The 24,065-nt window shown below is 40.1% G+C and overlaps 1 protein-coding gene across 1 annotated transcript in view; it reads left to right on the top strand.

Moving 5' to 3' along the window:
• Positions 1-24,065, top strand: part of LOC128893749 (fez family zinc finger protein erm-like) — a 317,960-nt gene that overhangs the window by 269,808 nt on the left and 24,087 nt on the right. Inside the window, exons 6-7 of the mRNA XM_054154957.1 lie at positions 6,228-6,337; positions 21,821-21,939. Coding sequence (XP_054010932.1) covers positions 6,228-6,337; positions 21,821-21,939 — 229 coding nt within the window. The remainder of the gene's footprint in view (positions 1-6,227; positions 6,338-21,820; positions 21,940-24,065) is intronic.

Raw genomic sequence — 24,065 nt, 5'->3', positions numbered from 1 at the left:
TCACAACAGGATTAGAAACAAATGTTTTCTAAATTAAAGAATGTTAATTTTCACGTACAAATGGAAGAATTGCAAAAAATGACAAGAGAACAAACATTATAAAATTCCATAAACTGGAAGACCTCAAAGTCGAGAAGTTTTCTGTTCCCATACCACCACCTTAACTACAAACTTGATTTTTCCATCAAGAAAATCTCAAAACCCCTTCCCATCGACCTTCAAGGTTTTGACTCCTTATTAAACGGAAGCATCCCGGCGGATGCTCGTTTTTTTTCCCTCGCAGTAGCCCAAAGGTCGACTCCTCTCGGATATGAAGTAGGGTGAGGGGTAAACTTTCTTTCCTTAAAATAAAAGATTCCTCGTCGAAGCTTAAGTACACGCCCCGTCGTTCCTTCATCCCGTCTCCCAGGGAGTCGGTGAAACTTTTTTCGTCCGGGGGCTTCCCGGAAGTCGACGGGCGCAACGACGAGGTAAACAAGTCGCTTTTCATCAGCTTCGACGGACGAGGGACCGTATTTACCGGAAGTCCGTATACTCGTCTCAGCCGGGGCAAACATCGACGGGAAGATAAATGTGTATACACGGGGGAACTTTAATAATTTTGTCCTCGGGCGTCTCCTTCGAGCGACGTCGGACGGCGACGTTCGTCGCGACGTCAAACAGCGCGCTCCCGCGTCGAATTCGCCTTTAACGGATTCCTCTATCCGCGGGCGGAGCCTCGCGATCCCCGTCCTGCCGCAATTTAATAAATCAACGGGTCTGTCTTTGATGCGGCGCATACCAAGCGAATTTGATAAACGAGTCCCGCGCCACGCGAGTAACTCGCCCGACCAGAGACGAATTCGGTCTCGTCATCGCCGGAATTTTCAACCACGCTCCCCCTCCCCTACATAACTTATAAATTTCTGTCGACGGACTTTCGTTCGTCGATTCGCGAAACCGTGATTAGCTTCTGGAAATGCGTCTATGTTTCTTGAATGCGAATCTGGCTGCGATTTGGGTACTTCAAACAAGGGTTGGTCGTGACTTTTGTGTGCTGTTGTGCAATTTCTCTATTCAGAATATATGATTGCTTGAACTTAATGAGAACCTAAAATGTAATTCAAAACGTTGAACACACTATTATTAACGTGTTCTAAACATGCTTAAATTTGTTAATGACATCTATAAGAGTAATACACTCAAATACTAATAATGTCGACCGAAATTTAAAAAAAATTCTCAACATAATAAGAAACAGTTAAAAAAAGGGTTTCAACCCCCTTTGCAAATTATCTAGTTTGCCTTGTAACAAGAACAAGTTTAACAAATATTTTTAACCAAAATTTACCTTCATATTAACCCTCTGTGGGCCTTATATTTGTTCTGCAAACAACTAGCAAAGCATTTACCTTGATACTTCAGGATGGTGGTGCTGCTAATCGTCGTCAATATTGTTATTGGTTGTCAGAGACATTATATAATTACAATGTATTCGTCAACTTGTAAAAACAACTAAAATTATTTTGTAAAATGTTGATATCTTGACATGTGACCTGAAAGTTACAGGAGCCCATAAGGGGTTAGTAACATTCACTATTAATAAGATTATTGCAATAATTTATCTGAAATTATACACACACATGCACCCTCTTAATAATTAAATTACTGAAGTAGAATAAATAAAAACTATCGATACCAGGATTACCATTGCAATCAAGTATGCACGCCTCATCGTGCACATTTTCCACGTGTCATCCACGCACAATTCGTGCGATAATCGAGTTATAATGTGCCACGCCAGGTTTTCCGCCATATTTCTTCGCGCCGTTGTCGCAATAACGTCGGGTCACGCAACGGGATGAATATTAAACCGTTTTTGAACTGGCGTATAATTGGCGCGTCCTCTGTGGGCTGTTAAGTGCACGGCACCACGAAATCGTGTGTTTGTCTAGTAGAATTAGCGATGCAATTATGCGCGACAGTCGAAGGAGCGACTGCTTTCTGAGACGCGGAGGGTCTCCGTCCCCCGAAGGGACGCGATGAAATACAAGCCGGCCAAACAACGTCAACCAATCGCAAACATATTACCGTCGCCATCGTCGAACATTGTTACCAATTAACCGCTCCCACAGCGACGAACGCGAGGCGGTTCATTAAAATGCATCGCGCCGATCGCATTAAACTTTTAACGGCGCTACAAAATGGCGGGGACATTGGAAAATCGAGCATTTCCCGTTCACGTTCCGTATAACTCGCGTTTAACGAAAACGTGCCGTTGGCTTTTTCATTCGACTGATTTACAGGTATCGAGAATTGTGTCGATACCATTTTTACTCGAACTGAATGTTGCAGCTATTGTAAATTAGCGTTGACGGTATTTGTTTAACGGGTTATAAATCTAATTGGATTTTCATATTTTTTTATGTAGAGTGGATATTGGGTTGTAGAAATGTATTCATTCTTTTTCAGTAGAAACATAAATGACGAACATGAAATACTATCTCATTGTGTGAAGTTAAAATAAACTGAACTGGTAAAGAAAGTAATAAGGCACATGAGTGAGTCAGTTTATAACGACTCGTTGTTTACGAGTTCAGTTTACAATAAGAGATATTACTTATTATTACATGACTTAAAAAATATTTGTGTTCTTCAACAATTATCATTGGGGTCACCAATGTACATTCGACCCACTTTAGATGTCCCTTAGTGTTTCCAAATTTTACTTTTAAATAAATGAATATAAGGGTAATGAATTGAAAGACTTGACCTTTAGCAATTTATATTTGAACAAAAAACATTTCTCAAGTAAAATATGACCTATAGCTAAAAAAGGCACGAAATAATGTCAAAAAGCCCACCGAAGGAATAGATAAAACTGGAATTCATTGCCATATAAACATAATCCATCGCTGGCAGAAAAAGTATGGCGGAAACAAGTTTTCGCCAAAAAACGTTCGCTGGTCGGTGGTACGTTGACGTTGATGAAGTGAAACTTTTCTGTCTACCAGAGCGTCGCTTTATTTCCGGACGGGGCAGCCAGAAGTTCCGCAGTTCAGAGGAAAAAGAATAACAGAAGAGGTCCTGTGCACTCCGGCCAGTTTGCCAGCCATAAAATTTTCCTTTTTATCAGGGCCACGGTAAACTCGGCTTCTTTCTACAAACTCAAATAGCTCGATGCACGGGCACTTCGGTAGCTTTGGATCGCGTAAATAAAATTCTAATTCCGTTTGCGACGATAGAGACCCCGCTGCCGCGTGTTCTGCCTTGTGAAAATATTTAAAATTACACGAATTGCGACGAGGCTCCCGATGGGACATGAAGGGATGCGAAGTTTCTCGCGGGAAAGCACGTGAAAAACGTATAGGGAAGTTTTCACTAGCGATGCTTCGCTTGAAAATCAAAATTAAACGAAGAATGCTGTTCTACGTACTTTTAAATATTTTTTGTAGACATCGAGAGTCTTTGACAGGCATTTGTAAAAATATAAATAATAAACATGTAGCTGAAGTAAAATTCTCGTCTTCTTTTAGCTTATTACAACTATTAACCCTTTAAAAAAAAAATAGCAGCTTATAGGAAATGATAAGACGGAACTTTTTTATATTTACAGTTTATTCGTAGAACGTTTTGTTTCAAAAATAAAAATTAAAAACCTAAGAGACTTTTTTCATGAGATCTCGTAGTGCTCTGATCCTGTTGTTATTGTTTAAAAACAAAAACAACAACAATCGAACAATCGGATTTTAAAAATAAATATATCACCTTATTAAGAATGACGAAACGAGACTTTTTTATATTTACAGTTTATTCATACGACGTTTTGTTTCAGATATAGAAATTGAACATTTAGAACACCTTTTTCCTTGAAATTCAATGTTTGCAACGAACTTCCAACTTTTCAATTTTTATTTTCGAAACTAAGCGTCCTATGAATAAACTGTAAATGTAAAAAAGTTTCATATCATCGTCCCCTATAAACTGATATTTTTTTAAAAATTGATTTAACGAATATAAACCTTTCTCTGAGCTCATATACGCCTTTCGCAGTCCAAGTGTTAATAACTCTGTATGAATTCATTACTCCCAGTTTCCCAAAGACAAGATCACTGTAGGTAACACCATCAAATATAATAACCACGACTCCTCGCTCTAATTAATGCAAACTATATCCCTAGACATTAGTCGAAGCCTCGAAGAACCAGACAAAAGTCAATCTTGTTTTGATTTAACTTGAATAGCGCCCTGTTCTTATTCGTAGCGCGATATCTCAACTCGTATTCATCAAAATGAAGTTTCCCTGGCTCTGACCTCCTCAATTTAACAATTAACCTCCATCATCGTCCTCTCCAATTATATCCCACGGTACGTTCCAGTCTCGTTGTCTTAGCATCGAATCCTTCCTCCAGCCGATGGCGAAAAGAAAGTCCACGTGAATGGTTGAAGACGTATTCGTCTTCTGGCAGCTAGGGACGAGGGCTGGTGTAATAATTAAATCCTAAACGAGGCAATTTCTCCATGGTGCCGGGAGGAAAGTAAAGCACGAGCCGCCTAGGACTCCGGAGCAAACAACAGAACTCCTGAAACAATCATTAATTAGATACGCTACGGAACGAGGATGAAAGAGGAAGCACTGGCCAGATACGGAGAAAGATGGTCGCCAGGTGTTGCTTTAGTCGGTAACAACGATTCAACGCTGTGGAATGAGGATTTCGAGCGGGGGGGGGGGGGGGGGGGGGGGGGGTTGGGAAGAGGGAAGCGTATCTCCTTGAACGTTGAAAGTAAATCGGAGGAGTACGGTCGCTCCTCGGCCGGAAATGAGTCTTGCTGAGCACAATCTCCGGTCAGAGAGGGCCTCTCCATTTTGTTCTTTGTGATGTGTCCGCCATAATTGAAAATGTCCATACGGTGGAGAGCTTGCGCCGTGCTTTCCATCCGACGCGTTATGGTGACGCCATTTTCACCTAAATCGCGTTATTATTGCTGGAAGAGGCAATTGTGGCTTACGATCTGAGGAAACTGTTAGACGGGGGTGGAATGTTGCTTCAAGGTAAACTGGGTCGACGTCGTTGTGAGAGATACTCACAGATATTATGACGTTTAGTGAGCCAGGTTAGGAGTGTAGGGGTAGTGTCAAATTTACGTTCAGAGGGCTTGTATATGCAGTTATGGGTGCCAACACAGTTGAAATTACTGCTATTTGAACCTAACTTTGAATTCGTATCGAATAAGATGGAGAAATTCACGTTCCAACATCCACTTAATAATTATTATCCTTACAGTTAGACTCAACTCAATCCGAAAAATTCCAAAAAATATTCACAACTATTCTAACCTATTTGATGCACGTGTATATCTATGGACAGATACATAGGTTATTGTTGACCGGCAATTTTACACAGAAGCGACTTCATGTCAACGGCTATTATTTCGTAATTGAACGTGAAATTAAAACGATCTAAATAAACTCCAATAAACTTTATTTATGTTTTACCAACATAATGAATTGAAATGAAATATTTTACATACATACCACGATGAGCAGAGCTTCTATATTGGCCTTGGTTTCATAAATTGAAAGAAATATTGCAAGCGCAAACACGAGTTTACACGTGACCGGTGAACAATGTGTTAACAGTGACAATAAAACTAACACCATTAAAAGTCACTTGCTGCCAAGAAAAAAATTAACGAGAGAACGTCTCGATACAAACGCAGACGCGAGCAAGTTTAAAACGAGTTTGACGTTTTCATCTATAAATCACGAGGCCTTGAGCGATGCACGGTGACGAGCCAGTCGCCTCTGGATCGTTTCTTCGTCGAGGCCTCGATCGATGTTGACGACGGGCCAATCGGCCATTAAGTGTATCCTGTATCGCGCGCAAAAAGAGACACGGCGTGCAATCAATCTTCCATAAGTCGAAGGCCCCGAAGAAACTCGCTTCCTTCCTTCTAGCGGACGATAGAACCAGTGAACGGTCGCTGTGTGAGAGCTTCTGGGGCGAAATCTCGCACGGGCCTCGTAAAAAGTTGTCGATCGTGGATCGCAGATGCCTCGAAACGGTGTAGGTAATGGTTTCATCCCTCCGTTCGACGGAACAGGAAAACGAGTTTCTTCCGTGGCTCGCTCGCGTCGGGCGCTGTCTCGATTTATCAGGATGTTCGATTTGTCGTGGAGTGGTAGCGAACCGTGACGAAAAGCAAACGACCTGGCACCTCACTGGGGTCTTCTTCTTTGGTTTCAGGTAGTAGCGAGGAGTCGAGACCTGGTGCCGGTGATCCTGGAAAGTTGGGCGTGAAGAAACCGAGACCGAAGGCCTCGTCGCCCAACAGACAGGGACCACAGCAATGCCAGGTAAATATTTATTTATTTGTCTGTTTTATTCGTAACTGACGAGTTGAATATTCATTTTGGTCAAAGCTTAACGTTGGAACTATTAACGATCATATATATATTATTCAAATTTAAAGTGTACACAGCCCAACTGTACATAGAATTATTAGCTCAAATAAGTAATCTTTATTAAGAATCGAATCCTCATGCAAAAAGAAAGCGAAAAGTCCTTTAACATTTTGCAATTCGAAGCTCCGTTACCTAGATACAAACAATTAAATGTTACTAATGTAACTCTTGGAACGCGCCATTTGTTGGCGCCATGTTTCCGCGCATTTACGCTAGCGACAACTTTAACTAAGAACTTCTATCTCCATAACGAAGCTTCGTATCGAAAAATAAAAAAGAGACTTTTGATTTGTATCAGCTTTAGGAATTGATCTCAAAGCATGGTCTCACATTTCTCGCATTTCCCACAAAGAATATCGTTGAAAATATTGTCTTCGATCTGAGAAATCTATTTTGCCACATATTTGACGATAAAATTCTCAATCTAAAGATGAACTCATGTTAAGTAACTCATGTTAAGTAGTAAATATTTATTATCATTCTAACGTCTGTAATCAAAGCATAGCTTAAGCTTAAACCTAAAAGCTAAAATAATAATGAAGGCAAGAATGAAATATAAATGAGAGTGAACATATTAAGTACACGGTACTTTTATCTTAATTCTTGCCTTAACCTTATTACCTGCCTGAACTTTCTACCAATACTGTTCGTTATTCTGCCAACTATCGTACCAAAGTCACGTGTCCTCATCGAATCAAAACGTTGACTCTGCGCCACGATGTTAAAACTGTGGTCATTGTTCGCTTCCGGTATCCGCGACACGAAGATCCATTGTGGACGGTCTTTTCAAATGTTTCTCGCGTATGGTCTAGATAAGAATACCCCCAGCTTTAAAACACGCTTTAGTGTCAGAGTTGAATCAGTACTCGGGCCGAGCCACGTTCTCCCGATGACGTTCGTTTGACAATTTTATTAACTCGTCCGCTGGTCCCGCCACAAAGAGAGTTTTCAGTGCGATCGTCGAGAACGGAGAAACAGTTCATTAGCGGCCCTCGGACGATCGAGTTAGATCCAATCGATATAACTAACGGAGTGTGCTCGGAAACCGCAAATTCACAAAATTTACACCAGCTTATCCGAAACTCCCAGCTTTTATTCTCTCGTTTCACGTTTTTCCGTTGTTGTCCCCTGCACTTCGGTCTCCGTCGTTTCTCCTTCATAATGTTGTTTTTATTTGTCTGTTTGCGCTTCTTCTAATGTCTTCGTGTACCTGAACAGCGGTCTTATCTTGTTTTTGGCCGTTCACTAGTGGGTTTTATCGCAAAACAAGTATAAATCATACTATTTGAAGAAATTTTTATTATATTATTTCACCTAGAGTATTTTTCTCGTTTTCAAAACTGATTGCCAAGCCCACTTGTTTATTGAGAATATCAATTTCTGGGAGGAATTATCCTAGCTTATTTTGATGATATCTCTTTCTTCTATTTTATATATTTTTTTCATACGTATAAACTATATTAAGGTTATTCAGGTTTTGACAATATCTTTCTCGTCACATTCGAATAACACGATAACTTGTATTTTGCCATAACATGAGTAGTGTTGTCCCAGCACGAAACATAGAAATGAATAACGAAAAATAGTGGTGAGATTTCTTCAATAATTCGAAGAACAATAAATTATTGACGTTCCATTGGCCCCGTTCGGTCTTTTGCATCCATCCATCGTCGGTTTCGCGTAATGCAGTTATGGCGTTTCGTGGTCGAAGATTTATCTTCGCAATCGCCCATGCAATTGGGCCGAAAGTTCAAGGTCGTTTTCGGTATCCTGCGCTTCGTTAGCCGGTTTTGCCCCGATTCGCGGCCGCCAATTGCCGAACAGTGTCGAGAGAAATGTGTGGATGAGATTGCTCACCAATTCTGCTCTGTCTATTGTCCTTGATTTCGATTGGTACCAACAGAGAAAGGAATTGTTCTAGAAAATACTGAATAATGCCTGTATGCATTGTCGTCTCTCTAAACAAAAAAGTGGGCTCATACTTACGATACAATAGTGATGCTTTAATACTATAGTTATTAAAAATATTTCACAGTTTCTTAATTATTAATTAATTTATACCGAGGTAGAGTGTTTACAAAAAGAGTGAAAGAGTAGTTTACAAATTTTTAGAGAGTCTCACAATTCCGAATATTTGTTATTTATCACAGTTCAATTAAATTTCAAATGTTCAGTCCCTTACGTAAATATGTAGAATGTCTCTCTCTCTCTCTCTCTCTCTCTCTCTCTCTCTCTCTCTCTCATTCAGAGATATCAACTGAATTGAATTCATATAAATTCGTATTATATATGCACAATAATTGTCCGTATCAAAGCACGCGACTTCGAAACAAATATCAAAATAATTACGTTCGTCCAGTTTTCAGTCAATTTACATTTCGGCGAATTTCTCCGGACGAAAATAATTAAATTTGTTTGCTGCGTACGGCACGAATAACATAAACTAGTTTTCGAACGTAGCCAGGTCACTCAAAGCATTTAATTTTATCTCTTTGATGTATAAAACGTTTCTCAGCGAGCATATCCGAACGAAGTTTCGGGATTCCTGTAATTACGTGACTTTTTTTTAGACGCAAATTATTTCTCCAGTTGATGCAACAAATTACTGTTGCGCAACCTTTCTACCTTGGAAAAAGCATCGGTATTTAAATATTTTCATAGGGTATCATATATCTTTTCGAGCTGCCAAACAATTTTAAATTGTTGAAAAGTCGAGAATTTTAATTGTAGACTAAGATTCATCGCTAACATTGGTTATTTTATTATCTAAATTCTAAGTCAAATATAATCCCGTTAGAAATATTATTCTAGGTTCGCTGAATATTTTTATATAAATTTAGATTTTTGATTCCTGTTACCTCGTTCGAATAACCTATTTTTATATTCTGTCTTTCTTATTTTTAAATCGTAATGTAAAGTATTCATCAAAAAAATTTTATTTTATTAAATTCTAGTTATATTGCTGTCATTCCGTTACTTAAAAAGTAAATATAATACAAATATAACAAAAACTAAGTGTTTAAACAAATATCACAAATACCTAAATTTACATTTCAAGACATTTCATCTTGAAATTTAAAAAAAATGTCTAGTATGAATTATGTCCGTACTAGAATTCTAGAAAAAATGATATTTACTGTATCAGTTTCGATGGCATCTAAAGTTGAAGACTGTCGACTTAAGTGACTTTAAATTGCAGAATTCTGTTCTTTGACATTAGTAGTTAGTCTCTTCTCGTTAAGGACACACACACACACACACACACACACACACACAGTCACGTGGCAAGCGTGACCCACATCGACCTGAAACGGTAGCGTGGCGATGCCAAAGCGACCCTGCTGTGGACAGTGGACTGTTTATGCAGCCGAGCTTGCAGCTGGTCAGAGTGGTCGATGGCGTTCCCTTGCGCGCGCGTGTACACACGTACACAACCGTTGCACCAACATCGAAGCCAGTGTGTAACGCGAAAAGGCTGTTGAATATTCAGCCAGAGCGATCCTCGAACGGCCACGAGGAACACGACGCCTTGTAGAGCAACACACGAACGCAATATCTCTTCGTTCGCCTAACTAACCGACTCGTGTAGTAGCTTTAACGATTACTTAAGAAATTTAAAGGATGGAGACTTGGGATCGAACGAAATCCAAGGCAGCCTTTTTACAGTTTCGTGTAAGCAGAGACATCCTTATTTGCGCGCAGAGTTTCTACGTGGGGTCAGCCAATATTTAAATGAGCTTCTGGATAGTGATGAAACTTGGATATCTGATTTGATTTGGTTCCAGTTAATAGTTTAGAAAGTATTTGGGGTCAAAGCATTAGAAGCTTTTAATATCTAGTGTATTATAAGAATTGTTTGTAATAGGGTGAAGTTACCAATGAACAGGGTTGTATTATTTAAATTCCTTTATGGATCGGTTATATAGAACACTCAGTCGACGAGAGAATTCGCTCTATTGGCAATATAGAATGCTCAACTGTTAAGTTCATCCATCAATCAAAGTTCTACATTGCCGACCCTTATCAACAGGGCAGACTACCTTACCAATCAGGAAATTTCTCAATTTCTTGACTCGTAAAATACATAAATAATTCCTAACTTCTTTAAGCGATACATTATACAAAATAAGAATTAAACTTTTACAGACCAACTGTAAGGATCACAACAGAAAAATGAGGTCCAGATTTATTGCACAAAAATTGATCTCTCTATCACTTTTCTTTTAACGGCAACCACCAGCTCCTTTCTTATAAATCACTTCTTCCAATAATTCTGCGTATAAAGGTGCCCACCCTTAAACGCAATACTTTGCAAGATGTATCATGGCCGTTCAGGTCAAAGGTCAGGCTTTCCACCCTCCCTCGTCCCACTCCTTCCTCCAACAACTCAGTCCCGTCGGCGGTGGCTACGTAATGGAGAAACGAAGAGCCACGAATTACGATCCGCCTTGTTACGTAATTAAATGACGGGCTGCTCGACTTGTTGACAAGCCCGTCGATGTATCGAGTTAGCGACGAATTAAGCTCATCCTCCACGAGCTCGATTATAGCTCAGATATCGGCACGATCCACGAACCAGGCCACCCTTCGAGAAGTGCCCCAACCTCCCCCCAAAAGCTCGTCGAGACACCGACCGTCCGTAATTTTCCGGGAAATTAATAGTTACTCGTTACGCGAGGATCATGAAAACTTCCGTACCCGATCGCTAGTCTTATTTATCCGTAAATTATCGACCCTATGGTCGAGTTGATACTTTTAATTGACGAGATATTTCGTTGCCACTGGAATATTGCGCAACCATCTTGATACTGTCGCCTGATAAAAAAAAAAAAAATTGGAGATTGCTTGGGGGATCTCGATTTAATTCGTCACTATCGTTCAATCTATAGTGTTCCAAAGAAAGAAAGCTTACGAGTAAGACAGTTAGGACATGTTTTATTATTGAGAAAAATAGAGTAACAAGATGAAGTTAGAATTCTATGTACTTGAACTCATAATGTTTAAATGTATGTGCTTGATCTATTTGAAACGTTTACGTAGACTCTGAATGTACAGTCAGTACATGACTGAATGTACATTCTATATATATTCGTACCCTCTATGTCCGTCGAAGAAATTTGATTAAATTGTTAAATTGAAAGATAGGTTTGATGTTACCAAATAAATTTTCTATAATGAACATGTACATAAATAAATTTCACATGTGTATGTATCTATAATGAGAAATTTATGTGGAAACATGAAACCTGTCGTTTAATTTCGACAAGCTTTTTCGATAAACACAGAGGATACGAATATTTATAGGACCGATTGTATATATGCACTTTTAGTACACGTACGAAGCATTTATATTAAACATTCGACTAAAGAAGTTCCTCGAATATCAGCATACTATCCGAGTTGAAAGCTGTTGTCACTCTTCAAGCTACATCTCTAGACAATATTCCGCCATTGTCGGATAACGAAGATCCCCGAGTCAGCTCGCAAGAACACTACAGCGTACGATTACCAGTGCGCCCATATCGAGTCGTATAAATTTTCCTCTCCGGAGATACGGACGTTTCCGTGCGTCCATTGTCGCGAGACAATGTAACAGACCCCACCCCCACCCTTCGAATGCGCGAGGAGGGGGCGGGGGTGTACACACAGAGATCACAGGCGAGGATCGTTGAAGATAATTCGAGCGATTGCATCGATCCTTTCGGGGGTGAGCGACGTGGCGAGGTGTCGGTGGTCGATTCTCGATAATCCGAAAGCGAGGAACACGGAGCACAATGGCGGTAAACTGATTGAACCAAGCGAAATCTGATGGCATTCCTTCCTCCTCCTGCTCCTCAGTCTTCAGACCCTCTTTCTCGTTTCGCCTCTTTCCTCGACGTTGCAAGCTCGCGCACACCTACACGCTTCGAACGACCACTCCCTCCCTCCCCCTCCCTCTTCGAATCCGATAATATCAAAGAGGGGTTTCGAGAGTCGTTGACCCCGTCTTGCCGATTATCCTCTCGCGATTCGGGGATGCGGAATCGAAACTCTTCCAGGATCGTTTGGTCGATAGGGGGATAACCGCGCGGAGGGTTTTCAGCGACCGTGGACGATCCGTTTCGAGTTATGGGACATTAAAGCGAGCCGCGCGGACCGTGGGGGTCGTTACGTTAATTAATTAGCCCGCTGGATACCGGTTTACCTCGATCTAACTGGCTCCTGAACATTTAAGATCCACCGAACAGCTGCGAGACGCGAGAGGATGCGCACCGACTGATCGATGAAGCCGTTGATCTCAATTTATCGCGATGCTAATGTATCTGGTTCAGGAAAAGAGAGTCCAATTTTCGCCAAGAGTTCTTCTGGGTTTTTTTTGTAGGAAAATCGTTGGTCCTGATTGGCGAAGGGAAAGGGTTGTGAAAAATATTATTTAAAGAGGTGTATCGATGTTTTGTAATTGACAAGGCACGTGCTTGTTTTTTTCTCAGCTTAACGTGTCGCCATAAAATTGATTGCAGATGTAGCCAAGTCGATGGGAGCTATTCGTTTTTAACCAGAAATTTGGTTTAGGTAATTATGCTCTCCTTAATGTCAGTAATCGCTGTTTCGTTCGAGTTCCCTTTCGAATTATCTTTAATTCGATTGCACACCATGCCTTACATCTCGTAAGAAACAATAGGTTTAAAAATTTTTCATTAAAAATCGATCAACAAATTTTCTTTTCAATAATTATGTTGCAACATAAACACACAATCGAGTCTTATGATTTCCTCTAAAATTTCTATTATTCCTTATACTAATCTTTTAAATATTCTGCGTAATATACACAACAATACCCATTTAAAAGTTACATCTTCCCCGAAAAACGATAAATAATTTATGTACAGAATAATATAAATCTCTCGAATGTGAACGACGAAACAGCATCTACTCGAAACGATCGTGACGCGTGTAAAAGGTTTGGCCCGATAGCGTAGCACAATTTTTGCGTGACACCATCGGCTATCGAACCGTGATACTATCTGCTGGTACTCGTTGAAGTCTACTCCTAACTCGGCAGACTCGTCGCGCTACTCGAGTTCCAACGCTTTCGAAATTTCCGCCCAGCAGGGCTCTCGAATTCGGCGAGTTCATTTTTCTCGGCGAAATGTCGAGCGTTTATAAAACCGCCGCTCGATCAGGCAGAAATAACCATTCCACCGGCGCTCGCGTTCCCGTCGTTTCCCTTTGGACCAAATCAACGCGACTGCCTCGATATTCGCCGCTCCAAAAACCCTTCAGGCAGCCGTCGTTGTAAAACGTCGCACAAAAGCGCGAGCAGAGACGAAATAAAAGGGAACAAGAGAGAAAAAAGGAAACGATACAGCCTGGAAACATCGATGTTTCGGACTAAACGAAACGTGAGTTTATTTCGTTAATCTACCCCCTTCCTCTGCCCGCAGGCTAGTTGATTCATGCTGTAAAGCGACCCTGTTACACTACTTTTCCTGTTAACCGTATCCTATTCCTATCAACCAAATATATTTCTTCATTCCATTATTATTCTTTACCTATTTTATCAAGCATAAATAGAAACGTTAAACAAACTAAATAAATAATTCCGTTCCCCATCGTCATCTCCGTTGTTCGTCGCGATTCGCAAATTAGATTTTCTGCTTAGAAACTAGAAGTACGATTTTTCCCATCGTGTCTTTCGAGTTTACAGGAAGTCCACCCGGTCTCTGGACGTTCGATGGTCGGAGGTGTGAGCTTTGCGATGAGGGAAAATTCTTCATTCCGTTATTCTTCTTTCGCCATCTTGCTAAGCAGAAATAGAAACGTTAAACAAAATAAATAAATAAACCCCTCCGCCAACGTTGTCTCCGTTGCTTCCCGCGATTCGCGCCGACGTATCGATTCGCGTTCCAGTCCGGTAATTCCATAATTCTCCATTGAGAACAAACTCGGAGCTCCCCTGGTTCCAAGCAAACGAGTGACTTTACGCAATTGTCATTCGCTGACAATGAGGGCCTCAAGTAGCGACGCGACATCCGTCTCCTTTTCCACGCCGGTGTGTATTCCAGTTCGTGCAACCCACCCCCGTCTCGTCTCCGTTGTCGTCTCAAGTCGCGAATAATATTCCAAGCCGTCGTCGCGGCGGCTCACTTTTGTGTCTCTCGGCAGCAGCAGCAGCAGAAGCAGCAACACACCGCTGGCGCAAGGTGGGCTCCGCTCTCGCGGAGGAGGCTCTGGCTTCCTCATTATTTACGGGGGCGCGAGTTTCTCGTCTCCCTGCTGGCTGCTGGTAATAAGATGCACTTCTTTAAAGGACTTCGCCTGCCTGGAAGCAACAAATTGCATTCCCCAAACCCCTTCCGTCACGGCGTTCGTTGTACCCCCCGCGCTTACTCTGTGCCGAGACGAGGCGGGGGCGCAAGGGGCACACGCACTCAGTATAGTGGATAAAGAGGTTTGGATATAAAAGAAATTAGGGTATTTTGTATGTTTAAGCAGTGTGGATGGGTTTGGATGTTTTCGGAGGTTCAATATTTGTGGCTACTTTTGATAGTTTTGTCAGTATTGGGGTTAGGAAAAAATGACAGTTTTTTTATTGTGAAAAATAATTGATGTGACGATTTGGAAACTCTACCCATCAGTTGTTCTTTACCAATATTTCATTCTCAAGCTCACACATCCGACTATGGAACGTTCAGAGGCGAGGAGAACTCCCTGCAACTCGAAAGACACAGTGGAAAAAATCGTACTTCTTGCTTCTAAGCAGAAAATCTAATTTGCGTGGACTCGTAAGGAGCCCAGAGGTGTACGGACTCGAGCACGCGGGAGTTTCAATTTGCGAGGTCCAAATAGGTAGAGAGAACGAGGTAACAGAAGAACGAGTGCGAGAAGAACGGAGGTGTTTCAACCGTTCGGCCTCGACAGCGTCTGGTCCTCGGTCCAACCATCCCTTAGCCATCATCTTCGTGCCAAAACCCGTATCTTCCAGCCCTGCTAACGGTCCTTCCTCGAGAGCTAAACAAACATCATTACTCCTGGCCTTTCTGGATCCCTCTGCCGCCACCAGCAGCAACCACCGCCACCCCCGGTTAGCCAACCCCTGGCAGCCCTAGAGCAGCCTCCACGTCTGCAGCAGCCTTCGTGTCCGCGCTGCCGAACCCGCCAATGTACACCGACCAAACGCCGCTCCTGAATACGTAATCCGTCGGTGGTAACACTGATACTTCGTTAAGGGGGAGCCTTCGGGACTGGCTGCGGGAAGAGTGCCGGGAAATGAAAGGGGATGGGGGTGCGAAGGGACGAGTCGATGGATGAAGTTAGACGATGGTACGGGGAACCGGCGATTCGTGGTCGGCGAGCGTCTGCTGGTCGATTCGGTTAACGTTTGTTCTCGCCACGAGCGTTCCTCTTGGTAGAGGGAAACAGGGAAACGGACGCTACGCGACGCCGAGCTGCGTGGAATTTATGGGCGTCGGGTACATATGGACCGAATCCACACGCGTGGAAGTCTTGGGGATGGTGAATAAAAGATTCTTGCGGGTATTGGTGGAGTGAAGCGTTTTATGGGGAGGTTTTGATGCTTTGGGCTGCGTTACGTCTGGGTTAGGCTTTGCCGTTGTAGTAATCTTTTAAGGGACATGCTACTTTTGAGTGGAGAAACTTTGATTGGAATTGAACAAAGACAGTCGGGGAATGTTGGTAAAATTGTATGAGATGTTTGATACTGAAGATAATTTATAGCATATATTTTCTATTTTACAATTAGTGTGAAATATTCTGTAATTAATCTACATATTTTGACAGGACCATAAATAAGCATGTAGAGTACATGGTTACATTCTTGAAAGCGTCATAAAAACAGTCAAAGATTCCATCAATGTTACCTGATTATTATCTTCTGTTAAATTTTTGTTTATAATTTGTGCTATTTGTGCTGAGCTATTTTATGTAGTCACTACTGAACTGTTCATCAATATGTATATTAAATAATAATAAAAAAATTAAAGTGGTACGATTCAGTACCTGGACTAATCTTGTAACAATGCTACAATTTTTTATTATTCAGAAATATTCCTCCATAATTTTAGACTTTGCTTGCATGTTGCAATATTCAGAATAATTAAGAAACTTGACATATACACATCTCTGATTGTTTATCCATAATTTTAGAGACTTCTTTTATGTCACTATATTCCAAATAGTTTTAAGACTAAACATATAAATATTCATTCACGAATACTCGCCACTTATGGATATCTAAATTAGCTTAACAGATTAACTTACACATATATAAACTAATATATATTTTAGGGTGAATATACTTTATCAAATTCACAGGCAGGAGTAGCTACGGGACTTCCATCCACAATGTTCTCTCACGAGTAAGAAGTTGACAGTAATTGATGCCCTTCCCTCAAAGTTGCAAACTAAACTTCGTCAAATTTTGACATAACAACCCAGCCACGCGAACTTCTTCATTCATCCCAATTAGGTCATCGACATCACGTTGCATACATATCGGATCGCGTTTCATTTAAAAATAACCGAAAGGTATATACGTCAAGACTTACTTTTATAATTACGATACAAAAGATCTGACAAGCGTCCCTTTAATTAAGATTAAATGGTCCGATAGCACGGATTGCGGTTAACTTTTCTACCGATTAACCTAGATTCCAGTGCTGTGACAGGATGAGTGAGTAGAGGAGGGGAAAGGGTAGGGAGACTGTGTTATACTTCTTCTGTAACGAGACGTAGTTTAGTTTTATCTCAAATAATAAACTTCTGTTTTTGATAAGGGGCTGCAATTTCGTGCACCCCTGAGCGGCGGAGAGGGTCGCTTATTTAAAGTAGAAACTACCCTAATAACTGTTCTTAAAGTATAATTCCGTATAAATTCATGGAGACCTTCTTCTTCGGGACAGTTCCAAACTGTTGAATTATGGTTGATCTTTCTGGACGGAGAGTTTCAAAATTTTGGACGTCGAGTGAAGTTTAGGTCTGCTCGTAAATTAACCAAATTCTCGTTTCTTTTCAGAAATATTAGGTGATGTTATAAAAAACAGCCTTCTTTTACCCAATACACGTATGTACGCTATATTTATGCGCTCAATAATAGAAAATATATAATATCGTTTTATATTTATTTTCCAATGCGAGAATATAAATTCGCATTGCGAAGTACATCAATACTTTAGAAGAGTGATAATAGGACATTGACTAAAATTTACTAACAAAATGAATCCAAAATAAATATAGAAACTAATCTGAAATAAATAATCGAGACATGTATGTACAAAAATTGCTTTCCATCAATATGTTAATGCATCGATGCGGACGATTTCGATAGATGGTTGAAAAATAACAATAATGTGGCTGGAAGCGCGTAATATTTTCTCGAACACTCCAATATTTCATTCGAGTATCGAAATTCCACGCGGGTCTCGTTGCCACACTCCAGTTCGCAGAAAATCGGTAAATTTCACGGCTGAAGTATCAGCGATCGCTGATTCGACAGTTTATCCTTTCTTCTCCCTCCATTAGGAAAACGGAAGTTTTCTGGGGGTAGGGTGGCGCCGATCGAGGGGGGAGGGGAGGGGGATGGAAAGTTCGTAGGGGTTCCGTTCGAGGCGAGGGAAATTTTTGTGGACGAGCTGGCACGACTTATTCGCGTCGTCGAAGTCAACCCCGATCGAGGCGTCGGGCGGATGGAAATAACAGTGAAACGAAAAGTAGAGAGAACTTTTCTCTGGCGCTGCCACCGCCACGTGCTGGCGCCAGCTGCATTGGAAATTAATTTCTACTCAATCGCGCGTCCGTGGCCGTTAGGGAATTTCCCATCGAATTATTATTATGAGTTCCAGCGAATTTTATTTAAATTGATGCATCGATCGTGGGTCCTTTTCAAAATATACGAAAATTCATTTCTATGTTTATTGTATATTTATTTGTATACGAGGTATGAAATTGTATTAATTCGGTACGGAGAATTTATCATAATCGTTGGAGGAATAATATTTGAAATATTCAGTTTATTAACATTGTTAGGAGAAGGTTGGCTGAATTGCGCCACTCTAGATTGCAAAATATTTTTATTTCTATTTTTTGTTAGACTCTAAAGAATGCCAAATAATAATCAGGAAAGCTATTTTTGGTTTGTTTGTCGCACGGGGATTGAGAAACATGATACAACTTGAGCAACTTTCTTCTAGAAACTAAAATTCAATCATTATTTCGTTAATTGCACTACAGGAACTCCAGGAAGTTTAATTACATTAGTGAACGCGCTTGAACCAGAGCGTTTGTGTAATTTTTTATCAATTTCGTACATAAATATCCACGTAAATATTTTCAACTTCAATTTTGTACTATTCACCCAATCTAACTAGGAATAATTTTTCAAAATACATATATAAAATATATATAAAATATATAAAAAAAAAAATATATATATATATGTATATATTGTAGTTCAACGTGAAAAGAACTACATTTATCTGAAATATTTTGTCAAAAAATGTTTCAATTTCAACTGAAGAACTTTCTCTGGCAGAATTGAACATTTCACCTGTTAATAAAAAGAGAAGGAGCAGAAGCTCGTTGGACGAATGAGAAGGGTGGAAAGTAGCGCGAAAGGGTGGAAGAGAAATTTATCAGAATCGCCAGTGGTACCTCCGCCGAATTTGATCCACGGAATTTCGCGCGATATTTAGCGACGGCAAATTCGACACCAATTCCGATGATTCTTGCGTGATCCTCGGACTTTCAAATGGAACAACGTCCGTGCGCTCGCCCCCTCGGCTTCCTGAAATAGTTCCTGAAATAGTACACGCCCCTGAGCGAGTAATAAACCCAATTCCACATACTTAACAGGCATACCTTCCCCAACACCCTCGACTGCGTCTTTGGGGTGGCTGTTGTTAACGCGAGGAATACCATAGCAGCGTCTCGCGTAATTAGAAGTTTCTCTGACGAGAATGGCTGTCGCGTCTTTTGTACGCCCGAATTGTTCTTCGCTTTTGAAGAATTCTAAGGATTCTAATTTTTTCCTTATTAATCGGCTGGTCGTGTTGCATTTTGGGATAGAGGAAACATTGCGAAGATTCGAAATACCGAAATTCTTGGCTAACGATGAAATTTTCTCAATGGTTTTGGATTGTATAATATTGATTTGGTGTCCAACATTTTTTTTTTTATCAATGGGACTTTGTGTATTTGAGAATTAATTGAGTCTAAAGTAAATAGTACAATGTTGTCCATTAATTCAAAGTTTGTAGGTTGCTAAAAATAATAGTTTTAAGAAACATTTTGATTTTTAAAGGTAAGGATTACTTTAATTTGTTATATATAAAAATTTTTGTAATTCTTAGAAGTATGAGTCTTATAAAATTAATGTTGAACTAGAGAAAGATGTGATCACATCTGTCAAACAAGAAACCATATTTGAGGACGTAAAAGATTTTAAATACCTGAGAATTATTAGGATATTTCAGATATATTGTTAGGATTATTTCAATTGTAGGCGCATTGAAAATGTGAAGATTTTTGTAGCTGATACTGGGTATGGATCGAAATTTGTAATTTTTGAGAATAAAAATTGTCAATTTATTTAGTGATTGTGCACAGTAAAATCCTTCAATCTATGTACATACATACAAACTTGTCTAAAAGGAAGAATACCAAAATTTAGACATTAGATTTATTCAATATTTACACCAAAGTGTAGACATTTTATGAAGATCTAACTGCATCCGTATAACCAAATATCTTCTAATGCAATTCCATTTCAGAACCATTTAACCATAAATTACAAACACATAAAATAACAGTCATTTAAACCAGATGTCCTCCCACCCCCCAAAAAAAATCAGTATATTATCTCTGAATTAAGTGTTACCCATAATGTCCAAAATGCATGCCACATCTGATCTTAAAAGTACCACGTCTGATCGTTTGTGTCAGTAAAGAAGTACACCAACATCGTCGCTCGAAAGCACCCTAATAATACAAACGTGTATGCAGGACGATCGGTGATCGATGGTAACGCAAACCTTGAAGCGCAGCGTGTCGCAATGGAATCTTTATCGACGGTCTAATGTTCGTCGTAAACCCGTGTCTGTCTGGCTTTACGATGGCCGCGGCCGTGGTAATTGAAAACTGTGTCCAACGCGGCCGTTCCGTTTCGCGAGTTCGCAATGAACCGTTTGGAACGTGTGGCAGCCCGCGGAGAATTGCGAACATTTGCGCGAAACGCGCGTCGATTATCGTGTATTAAAATCCCGGGACTCGATTCGAAGCCGTTACACTTAGTTTGTCCGCGATTGTGAACCGTAATTTCGTTACTCGTTAGACGAGCACGACTGGCAATCTGGTTCCCTCCAACGCATGGCCAGAAATTGAATCCAGCACGTTTCGGGGGATTAACAAACCGGAAAATTCTAATAATGAACGAATTTTGGAAGTGTTTGTATTATTTGGTGCAGTTAGAAATGTGAGATTTAGAATGACCAAGGTGGATATTTTTAAGTGTTTCTGTGTTTTGTTTTTTTGTCTTGCGAGGTTGTTAGATTATTTGGAGTTGAATGAATGTAATTCAAGTAGGAAATAGGAATATATTTATTTGTTAATTTTAATAATTAGGATATAAAATAGACAAACATTGAGTCCCTCTAGGAGTGAATCATTAACATGCAATTATAATTGAATCACTATAGATGTAATTGACTCACCTTAAATTATAATTGAATCACTATCAGTGTAATTGACTGGTCTTCAATTATAATTGAATCTTTGTAGGAACGATTCATCGATCTACAGTTAAAACTGAATAATCACAAACAAGATTGACTGACATGCTATTATGATTGAATCACGATAGGTGTATTTGGTTGACCTTCAATTATAATTGAATTACTATCGGCGCAATTGACTAGCCTTCAATTATAATTGAAACACTATGAATGTAGTTAACTAATCTTTAATTAAAATTTCATCTCTTTAGAGCCAATTCACCATTATTTAATTATAAATGAATCCTCTTAGACTGACTAATATTCTAAAGTAATAGGATCAGAATATTATATTATCAAACTCTTGAAAATCCCAAATTATAATACTGCAATACTTTCCACGACAAAAATTGCATTCCTCCTTAAATAAAATAAACCTTTTAATGCGACCTATGAAAAAGTAACATCAATTGTCCAAAAATGACGTTTTCAAGATGCTTTAACGAGACTAAATTACCTCCGAATTGTGTTCGTTCGCATAAATACGAACGTCTTCGTTGTCACGCGTCGCGAAACCCGTCGGCACCGTCGGCTGACTACGCAAATAAGCCAACTGTCGCGAGGCATCGTTGCAAAGATGCGCTGACAAGCTCCACGGTTTCTGTCGCAGGTCTGCGGGAAGGTGTTCAACAACGCATCGGCGCTCACGAAGCACAAGCTGACGCACAGCGACGAGAGGAAATACGTGTGCACGATGTGCGGCAAGGCGTTCAAGCGGCAGGACCACTTGTGAGTATAGATGCGCGATCCAACCCCCATACCCCGGTTCCCTTTTCCGCGTCGATTAGCGGAACCGCTGCTGTCGTGTTTCCGTTGCCGCCTGCGATCAACGAGAACGGCCACTCTTTCCCGTTTCTCCAACCGACTGAGAACTTGACAACTCTTGATTGCAAATAGGGAAAATGGTCGACTGGCAAGGGAACCCTTCAATTTACTGATAAGTTTGCGAGACCACTTCCAAACGTAGGATTTAATTAGAGCCATTGTCTGAATTATTTCAATTGTTGATGCATTGAAAATGGGAAGATTTTAGTAGCTGATAGTTTTTCGTTTTAATGGTAGACACTTGAAAAAAGTATGGAACGAAATTTGTAATTTTCAGAATAAAAATTGTCGATTTATTTAACGTTGAAATTCGAGTGTATAAGATGCGGTTGTATCCGTAGCGCCAATGTGAGTCTTTTTTTCGAGGGTGTTCGTGACGACTTATGGCTAGCGCGTGGTGCATAAAAAGTTTTCCATATATGTTCTTAATATATATTATAATAACTAACATGTATAATAATCTCTATTCTATCTGTGTTTCTAATATAATAACTAGTTTTATGTAAGGTTATAGATATATATTTATAAAAAAAGTAACTAACATTTGTGGTTATTTATTCTGCTTGAAGGGTGATACAGGGGAGCGACGATAAATTCGTTAAAAATATTTATTGTGACAATCTTTTTATTATCTATAATATACTTTTCAATTATTTCTAATAGAAAAATTTTTAAGTTTAGCCGAACAATAATAGAACTACTTCACTTCCTCGATTGAAAGCATAGAATCTAAACCGCATAGCAATTCGCTTCCAACGTTTTGCGCGCAATTTATGACCGAAACAATGGGCGTACTCGAATCAAGTGTGCCTTTAACTATACACTCCCAGCTTCGATAATGCTCGCTGCGTGATCCTCTGTTTCTGCATGTTCCGCTTATATTCTCAAAATAAATTGCACCGAGTTAGGAGAGGATATCAGTCGCGTGGAATCTTTTCACCGGACCGAGAAGCAAACCACTAATATCTTGAGCCGCTTTACGAGTCGATGAAGTTTCGTTAGTTTCGTTCCCATTCGCGCTGGAACGCAATTCGTGCCGCGAACAAGGGTGGATGAAAGAGACAGCAATGGTTGGGAAAGGTTTACGATGGTTTCGTCGATGTTTCTCTGTTCGACGTCGACGTGCCTGACAAGGTTTCCCCAGCTCGAAAACTACTATTCTGACGAGCCCTTGAGGAAACGTAGACCATGTTCGAGAACGCAAGGAACATAGTTTATTTTCCTCGTGGAAATTCACTCCGAAGGGGATGAAACACTTCGTAGGGAATTTCGTCTCTCCACTTGAAGCAATTTTCAAGCGTATCTATTTTGTGTTACGTACAATGTATACATTTTATTAAAATACGATCTTTATCTACCAATGTCTAAAACATCGTTGGGTGAATGACTATATCACAATTTTTGTTGAGTGGTTTTGCTATTGGAGTTCAAAAAATAATTCCTAATGCAGTAAATTATTATATGTTAAATTCTAAACGTTCTCCATTCTACTTGTTTTCTTTCCGACGTGTAAGAATGTTTTAAGACTAACTCTGATGGTGACGCAGTTTACTTCGTTGGTACTTCGATTGTATGAGGTTAGATCTGTTCTTTGGAACAGTTTAATCAAATGTAGGATTAATTTGAAGGGTCCACCTGTGCCAGTTAAGATGAAGACGGTATAACAAGACGGTGGAAGAGTTGGACTTCGTATTTCCTTCGGAAACGTATCTACGAATCCTTCCACCGCTGCCCCCTTCTATTCGGAATTCCCCACGTAGCTTTGCTACATTTGGAACGGACAGCAGTTTTCTTTTCCGCGACAGTTCCGTGCCTCTGGTGTCACGTCCGATTCGGTGTCGCGGTATTACTTGCGACTCGTTGAATGCTTTGTCAGGGTTCTATTGATATCATGTGGAATGGGGTTCTCGTCACCCATTTATAGGTGACCAGAGCTTTCCATTCAAGAAGTAAAAAAATTTATTCTGAAGGTGAGGTGTTAACGTTCCTGCCAAATAATTTTTATAAAATTAATTCCATATTTTAGCTAT

Source organism: Hylaeus anthracinus, unplaced genomic scaffold (genome assembly GCF_026225885.1).
Source record: "Hylaeus anthracinus isolate JK02 unplaced genomic scaffold, UHH_iyHylAnth1.0_haploid 3, whole genome shotgun sequence".
Lineage (NCBI taxonomy): Eukaryota > Metazoa > Arthropoda > Insecta > Hymenoptera > Colletidae > Hylaeus > Hylaeus anthracinus.
The sequence above is the reverse complement of the archived record's forward strand: the minus strand, read 5'-3'. Positions and strand labels throughout refer to the sequence as shown.